The 12320-nt window shown below is 40.1% G+C and overlaps 1 protein-coding gene across 4 annotated transcripts in view; it reads right to left on the bottom strand.

Annotated features, from left to right (window-relative positions):
- shroom4 (shroom family member 4) overlaps positions 1-12320 on the bottom strand; it is a 53727-nt gene that overhangs the window by 13547 nt on the left and 27860 nt on the right. For 3 of the 4 annotated variants that reach the window (XM_062065894.1, XM_062065895.1, XM_062065896.1), the window contains one exon: positions 2375-2575. In XM_062065894.1, coding sequence (XP_061921878.1) covers positions 2375-2575 — 201 coding nt within the window. Of the gene's footprint in view, positions 1-2374; positions 2576-5315; positions 5617-12320 lie in introns of those variants that run through there. The other variant, XM_062065897.1, reaches the window with a different exon arrangement.

The raw sequence follows: 12320 nt of genomic DNA, 5'->3' as shown, positions 1-12320 counted from the left end.
ACTGTCTCTTTGAGAATACATCTGAACAGATCGGCTGAGATAAGCGCTAATGAAGGATTGCCCCACAGTTTTCTTACCGTTATGTTTGAAGGGAAATATGAGACCTGTGGTATATATTTCACGAGAGTACTGTGTTTTACTACATCAATAAAGCACACAAGTAGCCAAGGTGTTTTTTGGATCTCACCTCCCACAATGGTGACTGGACTCACCAAGGGGGATTGATTATTGAAGAAGGGAACAAATTAAAAATTATATTATAAAGCTAAATATCGCTATAGTTGACCATATCAATATATAGTCACACTCCTACTCCCAAACATCAACAAATATAAAAGGTTTAATGTATTCTGCCAGGAGGAAGTCCACACGGTTCCTCTTATTAACATTACAGCGTCAATACACAAGTTCTCCATCAATTTGTGAAATTATAAATACAAGTAGCATTCAATTTTGAAACAAGATGTTTTCCCAAAAGACACAGTATATATTTCTTCAAATGACATATACATCTAAAAGCTGGGGAATCTGGTTCCAATAACTCCGAAAAGGGAACCACAATAGTCCTCTGTGTGTTTTTAAAGAGCGCTCCAGGATGACTCTTTTAGTCTGATCTGGATTTCCTCCTCATCAACTCAGACTGCCATAAGTCCAGTTCTCCTAAGTCCTCACCCGATTCCCCACATCCTCTGTCTTATATCCCTTTTCGAAATCATTGTATTACACCAACCCATCTATACCCATCTATCTTCTTTTGAACTACTTTACTTCTGAAAAAGAGTCGAATGGTCAGGTTCCTATGAGACTGTTGCAGCAAAATGTCAAAAAAGATACTAAGAACAAGGCAAAACAATTCCAAGGAGACCATGTAAAAAGCAGTGTGGACTTACTTACATGCGGTAAATATTGTGGTTGCACAACGGAGTGAGCGGCAAAGCCAACATAACCAAAACAACCCAGACAAGAACCTGATTTCAACCCCTTGCCTTCTGGTCATATCACTTTCATTGTACGCTTTCCGCTTGTGCTTAAATTGCAAAAATTTGCCAAAAATCATAGGGTTGCGGTTTGCTAATCCATGTGTGAATGTAAAAAGTTTCCACTCAATCTATCCAAGCGATAGGTCACTGCTGCTTTAATGACATTTCTATTGGGTAACTCGTTATAGGCCTACATGAGAAAAATCATCTCTGAAGGGAAGTGAAAAAAGAAAGCAAGGGCTGCTGTATATATCTGAACTGGATGAGAGCAGGAGGAAAACAGCAAATGAGAGGGGAGCTGGACAGGAAATGACAGTGACTCCTGCGCAATGAGGCCCAGCATGGAACATGCGAACGGGCCGGTGGACGTAGGCAAACCAGTGGGAAACAAGGCGTGTGTGCTCAGTTGCAGCATATTTCTTTTGGCCTAACAACACACACACACACACAGAGATGCCGAGCGTACAAAAATTCTGAGACATGTACAGTTTACTGGACGTCTTCCTCCCTTTGTCCACATGTACTTGGAGTCACAAGCCATTGTGCACATTCCCACACAGATGTTGCCATCTTAACCACAATCCAGTCTAAAAGAGGTGCATGATATCATTGATTCATATCAGACAGGGAACAGTAAAGCATTGATGAAGAACAAAGACATTAAAGCAATCTTTTTGTTGTGAGTCACAATACAAACACTGAAGTTCCCGTTTCCTCTAAAGGATCCACGGTTTAGCCTGATGAGGTCATCATACAAATAAGACTATATGACTTCTTCTTTTGAAGATATATGACAAAAGAAAATATTAGATAATCTTGTTAACACGCAAACCAGCAAAAGCTTCCTCACAAATTGGGGCAAACAGTTTTTAAAGTCTAAGTACTAGACTTTTTTTTGACCTGGTGGCTCGTTAAATTCCAGCAGTGTGGTTCTGATTCACCATAACTACTGTCTCGGTTGTTAAAGCATCCTAAGAGGATGTTTGCCGACATGGTCGTTTAAAACACAATGTCTGTGGTAATATCACACAGCAGCAGAAGTAGCAGTGAAACAATTGAAACAAGGCAACATGTAAAATTGATTAATCATTTAGCAAAATGAAAGCGCCACTGAGAACGGTCAGCTTGGTCCCCAGACAGACAAAGAACAGCTCACCAGGGGCAATCTGATTGGCTATCACACTGGATTGTTTGCGTAGCGGGTTAAAAATAGAACAAGGGGCTTCCTGCGTCAGTGGCGTTGACATTAAAATACAATGATGTCACTTGTTTTCTGGCGATTGTTGACTATCTGGGGACAAAAATTCCCACCAGGGTGTGCTGAACAAGGACTACATTTACAGTCTGGCTGATGGAGTTAAACGCCTGAAAGATATGAGATTTCAAAGACTCACCTGTTGTCACTCGTGTGCCAGGCTAGTGTGTACGCGCCAGGATGGAGCTGCATGGCAGGAGGAGGGGGAGGCGGAGGGAGTGCGGGGTAGTCGGCCGGTGGAGGGACGCAGGGTGGCGGAGATGGGGGCGGGGGCGGAAGGGGCAACTCGGACACCTTTGCCAATTGCCAGGAGTGAGGCCCGATGATTGGGATGCTGCGCCTGCGGAGATGTACAGGGAGAAGCAACAGTCGTTCAAGTGTTCCATATAGCAAAACAGTGCCCAGAATGCTGCCCTGAGGGACACATATACTACATTACTGGATGACAATTGACATCAGAGACTGAACTGAATAAAAAACCTTGAGATATTTGAACTTGCTACTGACTGCCATGTCTTGGAGCAGAGTTAACACAAAGCCATTCTCCATTTCTGGCCTTCGTGCTTCAGTCCGTTAGCACACTGTTGTCCTGTCGAGCCGTGTAGCCTCATCGAGTTGTGCTACCTGGCGTTACAGCAAATGTGTTTAATACCTGTTTGAAATGTTCTAACAGTCTGTTTTTGAAGAATTTTTTCACGTAACTAGAATTTTTTGACTAAATAAAGCTCTATAACGGTATTATCGTATAATTTAGTGCATCAAACAAAATACTGCAGTTAAGAACAAATTTAATTAACTCATATTGTTGTGTTAACTTTGACAGCCCTAATAATTAGCTTAGAAGCATTTTTCGACAAGTACATTTATTTTTTGATATATGCTCCTGATTTTGTACAACATATGCAGCATTATAATGCAACTTGATATAAAGATAGCTTATTTTGACCGGCAAAATGTATTCGATATATGTTGTGGAGTTGTGCACCCCATAGGTGTGCGCTAGAGATGCGCGGATAGGCAATTATTTCATCTGCAACCGCATCACAAAAGTCGTCATCCACCCGCCATCCACCCGAACTAACATTTTATCAAAACCACAACCGCCCGCCACCCACCCGTTGTTATATATCTAATATAGACGATGCAAGGCATTCCTGTTAAAGAAAGGAGACTGATCCAATGCAGCAGAGACATTCAATGCGTGCCAAAAAATACATAGTTAAATGTTGTTACCCACATACGAAAAACGAGCAGCACTCTTTGAAACAGGCAATTATTCATCAAGCACTGCTGCAGCTGTCACGCCAAATTTATTTCCCCTACAAAAACCTTCCCCCCTCCCCCATTTACTTCCGTGGTCATTGACAGCGATCGATAGCACTTCGGCTTTCACTGCCCGTCGCTGGAAAGATACTTCGTATTTGACAGCTGCTGGAATTTGAAGAAATCGATTATTTGTTTTTTTGTACAGGCGCGAAACAGGACAGTCGCGTGCGGGTTAAGGACCCCCGGCAACTTTGTGACTTTATTGGACGCAGCCCCGAAGTAAATGGGGTGGAAGGCTTTTGTAGGGGGGAAGAATTTTGGCGTGACAGCTGCAGCAGTGCCTGATGAATAATTGCCTGTTTCAAAGAGTGCTGCTCGTTTTTCGTATGTGGGTAACAACATTTAACTATGTATTTTTTTTTCTGAATTGGTTCAACCGCCACCCGCCCGAATCTATTTAAAATCTATTTTTTTCGTCATGCATCCGCCCGACCCGCGGATTATCCGCGGAGTCCACGGTTGTGTCCGCAAACCGCGCATCTCTAGTGTGCGCGGTTCAACAGAACACAGTCACTTCTTACTGTTATGTAACTATGAAGGATACAATTGGCCTATTGGATGACTTAAGAAAAAGGCTTGACCACACCACACTAAAACTCTCTGCCCCGGTTTGTCTCAGAATTTAAATAGACGGTACAGCCCTAATTGAGTCTACTAAGAATTTAAATATGTGTGACCATCTTTGGGAAAAGAATGCCAGGTGTTATAAGCACTATAATTGAAAAGCAAAGAAGGCCTTTTTCTGATGTTTGTGACAAAAGCAGAAACATTTTTAAGACCAACACGCCGCTTTTTTTTACTGCTTCCGACTTCTTGAACATTGTGCCACAATATCGCCCAAGTATGTCCCGAAAAAGAATTGAGGCGGGATTTTGTCATTGAGAAATATACAAGAAGCACAAAACTGTACAACCACCTATTCCTTCTATTTTCAGCTGTTCAATAGGTGACAGTGCTAGTGTACGCAATGCTGAAACTGAGAAGCAAAATTTGAGTTCTAGAACTTTTTCGCTGTTGCCATGGTTCCTTGAGGATTTAAACAAGGTGCCAGTGAATTCCTGACTTGTTGAACTTGCATGCTCGGAGCTCTCAGAGAGTCTCGATGACAAAACTGAAGGATAAAAAAAGAACATTCTTAGAGTTGTTGAAAAGACTTTTGTTAAGGTTGCATTCAGGGACGTCCAAGAAGGCTCCATAATGTCTGTGGGCCCTTTCTTGGGTTTTTTATTTTATTACAAGACCCCGGGAACACAAGATAATGCTGGCTGATACTTTCTCTTTGTACACATCGAGCAAGGCCACGACAATGGCTACAAAGTTGAAATAATCTTGTGACCTAAGGGTGACCCTGTCACTTTGTGGACTGAAAACAATTCTGAAATTTGCCTAAATGTATATTGGACAATTTGCTGTGGAACAGCGAGTTCCTCGAGCTTCTAACATCCACAAACAATCAGGAAATTATATTAGGTGATAGCAGAATGAAATTAAATGTAAAAAAAAATGTCCAAAAAAGTCTGATGAATCTGCCAGATGAAGAAAGACTACTGGAATGTCCCACTTCATGTTCAGAGGCTGCAACAGCTGACTGATAGCGCAAAGGTCAAGGCACATAATCTGAGTCATACACAGTCTCAGTAGCAGCAACCCAGCCAATGCCGGAGGAAAAATATTCGACATACTCTACACTAGACAACAAGAACACAAACGATCAGAGCATTCGCTGTCAGAAGGAACTTTGATGACAAACCCACCGGCGTGTTGAGGAGAAATATCCACAGGCAAAGCGCTCCCAGCCAGCAAAATGCAAAGAGCCAGAAGGTCAAGTTCAACACGTTCACTGGAGAAGTCCAAACAATGGAGCCTCTCTGCTCACTTTCTGGGTTAAATCTCCTCCTAACAGTATGACAAGAGTGCCTGGCTATGACCACAAGGTGGGTGAAGCCTCTGTCCGTCCGAGGACCATGAGGCTGGCACTGAGAGGGAAAGTCAGAGGGTCGCTCCTCACATCCCCTCTCTCTCCTATTCCTTGCTTCCTCCTCACTTGTTCTTCTTGCCTGAAGACAAAACATGACTATTTCTCCCTCATGCGCTCACTCCCACCCGCTCGGTCGCTCTCTCTCTTTCCCATCTCATTCTTTGCCTGCCTTGCTCGCCCCCTCTCATGCAGGATGTGTGAGCCAGTCAGAGAGGAAGTATTGTGGAGGGCAGATAAAGTGGTGCACGTCTGCTAAAATAATAGCCAAGAGTCCCACATTGTTGTTGTTTGAAGGTGGGGGAATCTGAGGTACTTCCTGAAAGTCCCTAAAAGAGCCTAAGAAACAGAAAGCGTAGGCTTTTTGCCATCAGAAAAAAATGTGGTGAAAGAAAGAATATAAGTAGGATGTGTGGTCTGAAAGAGAACAAAGTAGCATGAATTGAAATGAACTCGGACCAAACAATGATCTGCGTTGATAGATGAGCAGAAATCCCCATCCACTCATTTTCTACACTGCCTGTCCTCATTCGAGTTCGAGGGGGGTTGAAGTTTGTGCCAGCAGACTTTGGGGTGAAAGGCGGGGTACTCCCTGGTCTGGTCTCCAGTCAATCACAAGGTCTCCAATTAGCCTAAAATTCATGTTTTTTCTGCGATAACCACTGGGCCACTGTGCTGGTAAAAACAGCTTCCAAAAAGAATGCTTCACCGTGGCCCTGGGGGACACCAATGTTAGATAATAGTGTCATTGACCTGCCAAGTACCCCCGAGCCCTGCCTTTTATTTTTGGACTTATCGTACACACCAGTGCTTCTCAACTGGTTTGGCTGACTCATCTCCATCCATTTTCCACCGCTTGATCACTACTTAATAGCAAGCATTGACCCCAATTGTTTGAACTGAAATATAAACATGAATACATATGAAAATACAATCAAGTGCAGTTTGAATTTAAGTTATTGCAAAATATTAGTGTGCCAAAACAAAAAAAATAAGTTTTAGTGATAACTTCAGGAAACATTTTTTATCCATACATTAAATTATGACTTGAAAAAATATGTGTGTGTAGGTTTTCAGTTTCTGAGGAGTTGAATCAGAGCAACTGGACTTGTTTGATTTTGTTAAGATTTTTTTCACCTCTCATTCAGGTCCAAGTGCAGTTATTCAACTCCTTAGATAAAGAAAACGGTCAATTAAAAAATATTTAAATATATAAAAACATACTTTTGTTTTGATTAATGTATACTAGTAGGTAAATGTAATCTCCCAGTCTGGACCAGTAGTTCAGTTACATTTTTATGCCTGGGTCTAGGGCTGGGCGATATGGCCTTTTATTAATATCTCAATATTTTTAGGCCATGTCACGATACACGATATATATCGCGATATTTTGCCTTAGCCTTGAATGAACACTTGATGCATATAATCAGCCATCAGACTGTATAATGCATATGTTCTTTGACTGCACTTAAATGTGAGCGAACTGTGGTGCTGAATTTCCCTCGGGGATCAAAAAAGTACTTTCTATTCTATTCTAATCACAGCAGTATGATGATTCTGTGTGTCTACATTAAAACATTCTTGCTCGTACTTCATTAATATATGCTCATTTTAAACTTTCATGCAGAGAGGGAAATCACAACTAAGTCAATTTAGCAAAAGTGTATTTATAAAACAGTTATTAAGAAGTGGCACAAACATTCATGTCATTTACAGAACAGAAAGTGCAAGATTGTCAAAGACATTTTAAAACAAGTTATTAGTCCACTTTTGTGCATGATGTCACTAAGATGACATATCGAAACAACACTAAATTAAAGTGTACTTTTTGTACAGAACGCCACTACAATAGTTAAAAACAAATAAAGTGCACTTTTGTGCATGATGTCAGTTCATGTCACACAAGTTATTTCAATAAGTGTCACATAAAAATGAGCTGCATATCAAATAGTATATGTCATACGGTGTTGATGTGGAAATGGTTGCTTCGGCATTTTGTGGGTGTGGCACCGAACAGAGATGTTGACATGCGGAGTTTGAAGCACTCTTCATTCTCTAGCGGGTGACTTTTCAAATGATGCTACAAATTAGCAGTGCTGCTACTTTTAGTAGCAACGCTTTTGCCGCATAATTGTTCAACATATTCCCGCTTGAAACCAAACCACCGCCAGACGATGGATCCTGTGCTGTTTTTCTTAGGAATGAATTATTCCTCCATTTGTTACCAGATTCGCACCTTCTCTCTCTTGTATTACCACCCGCACCACTTCGTTAACATCACAGCTAACGTTACCATGTCGCTACCTCTCTGCTCCGCGGGAGCGTGTGACGTTGCACACGTGACGTATGTAAGAAGGTGCGCTTGTTTTAAGTCTCTGTGAGAAGGAGAGACAAGATAGCGGGAGAAACGCATGCAGTGTAATGCCCGTAGCTAAAAGCAACTGCGTGAGAACATATATACTCGAATATCACGATATAGTCATTTTCTATATCGCACAGAGACAAACCCGCGATATATCGAGTATATCGACATATCGCCCAGCCCTACCTGGGTCACGGTGTCTGCATTGTTTAGGTTCCTATAAGATCTGTTTGATTTTATTCCAAATTCAGTTTTAATTCTCCAAAATTCAGTTTTTACCGTTCATGGTGGTATGGTGTACAAACTTTTTCCACCGAGGGCTGCATACTCAAAAGTGAAAGAATGCGGGAGACAATTTTGACATATTTTGTACATTAAGGATGTTAAAACCAATTCAATTTACCCGTATATGCTAAACTATGTAAAAAACAAAAATATAATCTTAGCTTTTATGTTATAGATGACAAACAAATAGTTGTTGGTGTTGGATATAATATACCACATTGGGCTGGGCGATATATCGATACACGCGATATATCGCGGGTTTGTCTCTGTGCGATATAGAAAATGACTATATCGTGATATTCGAGTATACGTTCTCACGCAGTTGCTTTTAGCTGCGGACATTACACTGCAGGCTCTTCCCACTCCTTGTCTGTCCTTCTCACAGAGAGCGAGCGCACCTTCTTACATACGTCACATACGTATACGCCCTCGCGCAGCAGAGAGGTAGCAGCATGGCTAAAGTTAGCTGTGGTGCGAGTGGTAATACGAGAGAAAGAAGGTGCAAATCTGGTAACAAATGAAGGAAGAATTAATTCCCAAGAAAAACAGCACGGGGTCCATCGTTTGGCGGTGGTTTGGCTTCAAGTGGGAATATGTCGAACAGACAACCGTAATTTGTCAAGTGTGGGGGAAAAGCATTGCTACAAAAAGTAGCATTACTGCTAATATGTAGCATCATTTGAAAAGTCACCTGCTAGAGAATGTAGAGTGCTTACTCCGCATGTCAACATCTCCGTTCGGTGCCACACGCCCACACCATCAAAATGCAGAGGCAAACATTTCCAGATCAACACCGTATGAAAAAAATTGTCAACAACAAAAGAAATAACGTCCGCAGGAACCTACCACATAGCGAAGGACGTACACAATTTTTGATTTCCTATTAAGCAGCTAATTTTTATTTTACACTTATTGAAATATCTTGTGTGACATCATGTACAAAAGTGCACTTTATTTGTTTTAAACTATTGTAGTGGCGTTCTGTACAAAAAGTGCACTTTAATTTAGTGTTGTTATGATTTGTCATCTTAGAGACATCATGCACAAAAGTGCACTAATAGCTTGTTTTAAAATGACTGACAATTTTGCACTTTCTGTTTTGGAAATGACATGAATGTTTGTGCCACTGCTTAATAACTGTTTAATAAATACAGTGTAGGTCAATTGACTTAGTTGTGATTTCCCTCTCTGCATGAAAGTTTAAAATGAGCATATATTAATGCAGTATGAAGAAGTGAAGTGAAGTGAATTATATTTATATAGCGCTTTACATAGTGAAAGAGCCATATTGGACCAAAAATACAAAAAACAAATCTGTCGGGAGCCGCAAAAAATAATGTTTTAATGTAGACACATAGAATCATCATACTGCTGTGATTATATGCATCAAGTGTTCAATCAAGGCTAAGGCAAAATATCGAGATATATATCGTGTATCGCGATATGGCCTAAAAATATTGAGATATTAAAAAAAGGCCATATTGCCCAGCCCTAATACCACATAATAATACATTCATTTAATTTTAAGTACCATACTTTTCAGGCTATTGAGTGCACCTGTATTTAAGCTCTATATTTTAGAGGAAATAAATATTTGTGCAAATATTAGCCGCACCGGACCATAAGCCGGTGGTCCGGCTTGTGGACATATCTTAATTGTCACACGGCAGTAAAACGGCTGATCAAACAAAACAAAAGTCATCGTCATGGACCCACAAACTGCGGAAGCTTGCTCTCCAATCAGCTAAACGGACTTAATAACTTAATGGTGACGTTTTGGTGAATTTATGAAACTAAAACAATACAAAAAGAATGCCATTGTAAGTTAATAATACTAATACAGACACTTGCAAATGTGTTAGCATATTCGCCAATGCTAACGACGCTAGCTTGATTACATTACGATAGCATGTACACAAATTGCACTTCTACAGACATCACTCATGGAGCGGTTTCGTAAGTATGAATTGTTTTAGTTAAGCTGTGAAACTTACAAACGTTGCTTGGAGTGATGAATGAAGAATCCTTACAAGCAGAAACGCTATGGACGAATAGTAGACGAAATGTGGTTCAAGGCACGACATAGGAAGTACATTTGCAACTCATAGCACGTGCAGTGAGCGAACTCATCCAAAAGATGGTGCCATAATACAAACAATAACACACCTTTTCAGTGTCTCTGTCGGTGTTTAATGAAAACCAATTGTTGAATACAAAACATTATGACAAGAATAAATTGATAAATTAGCCGCACGGTTTTATAAACAGCAGGATGGAAAACGTTGAGGAAAAGTAGCGGCTTATAGTCCAGAAAATTTGGTACATATGTCTCTAATTTACACTTAATTTTCCAACAAAAAGTGTGTGCTTTTTGTGTCAGTGGATAAAATGTCTGTTAATTGAATGCAAAAAGCCCTAAATGTATTTATACAATACACCGTTGGAGAATTGTACCCAGTATTTAAAGCCAAAGCATAATAATGTTGTAACATAATGTATCAATAAGTGCTGTCAAGTTATCATTAATCTAGCAATGAAGATGTTTAAGATGCTACAGTCTCTGTCATCGACAGGTGGCTGACATTAGCAGCAGCAGCACTGTGTTTTTCACTACGATAAGTAGCCTAACCATCAAATTTGTAAAGAAAAACAAAACAAAAAAAGAGCATACAATCCGACACGTATAGTCGTTTGGGAACTGTTCAGCCCTTCTGAATAAGATATTAGTTTCTTAATTTTTTTTGCACACTTGAGGTTGAGCCGACAAAGTGTTGGTGCGGCTCCATGGAGTAAAAGTTTAGTTTTGGTGGGTGCACGTACCCTTTATGACAGTCGGCTAACCCCTGGAGGCACACATTAGGGATGTACAGTAACTGTAGTTTTTGTGACGGTTGTCACTATCATCACGGTATTGTTGAATGTGCTCAGAAAGTACTTATAAACACACTGAAATCTTTTAACCATTTTCTAAGAATAAATAAACACGCACAATAGATTTCGTTGGCAGAGAAAAACATAAAATTTTCCTGAATCAACTCTGCAAATGTGCAGTAACATGGAATAGTTCATTGTGTGAGTAGGGAAGGTGGAGCTATCAAAATGATCAGAATGTTGACGTATTTCAAGCACACTAACTAAATAAGACAAAAAAAGAAATGATTGTTTTAAAAAGAAGAAAGCTTTGTTCATCATTTTTATAAGACATTTGGGGACCACTAGAAATCTTGGGGCCCCAGGAAGCTGTCTGCGTTTTCCTATAGGTAAGTCTGCCCGTCCTCTCCGTCCTAGGAGAGCCCAGTTTGTAGGTTCTAGAAATTGGATTTATGGGAGCCGGATCTTAACCTTTCACACCTTTCAAAGTGCCTCAAATACTGGCTCATTATTAGAATTTTTTTTTAAGAAGTAACTTGTTTTTTTTATCTAGGAAACAATCAAAGTTCGCAGTTATGAGATTTGGTTCAGAATAACTGAAACCTATACGTGCACAATTGGTGGGAATTATTCTGAAACAATAATTTAATTTGGTTTATATTTTCATTGTAAACCTTCATTAGGTGGTGCCATATCCCTTATCCTATCCCATATGGATTGATAATGAAATCACTTTTACTAAGAAAACAACTTTGTGGATCACAAGTACAGAAAAATATACAACTAACACAAAATATTGCCTGACAAGACGAAAATGTGAATGCAAAATTGTACTACTGTAATTGGTGTTTACACTTGAGCTACTAACAACAGGCCATTTGAATTAAAATGGCTCACAAAAAAAATGGCTCGCAAAAAAAAATTGCTCGTGTCTGCAAATTGGTTCTCATCGCCGTTCAAAAAACTTGGCTCGTTCGCAAATGTCACATCTCGAGTAGGTTCAATGTTCACATTTGAATAGCTTAGTTCCTCAGACAGTAACGTGTTTATATAAGTTTAAATTGTTATATGACGTTTGTAGTTAAGGTAGCTAGCAATCAGTGTGCTAGTTTGCATCTCCAGCAGTGATATGCGACAATACTGCTTTTCTTTTCGACCCGATACAGAGTAAAATTCAGGCTGTTATCGGCGATAGTGATCCCATACTTTGTGCAAATATTCATGTTGTGTCTAGTAACATTTAAAAAGTAGTGAATTTCTACAATA

This window comes from Entelurus aequoreus, linkage group LG12, assembly GCF_033978785.1.
Source record: "Entelurus aequoreus isolate RoL-2023_Sb linkage group LG12, RoL_Eaeq_v1.1, whole genome shotgun sequence".
Classification (NCBI taxonomy): Eukaryota; Metazoa; Chordata; class Actinopteri; order Syngnathiformes; family Syngnathidae; genus Entelurus; species Entelurus aequoreus.
Note: the sequence above shows the minus strand (reverse complement) of the source record. Positions and strands in the feature narration are given on the sequence as shown.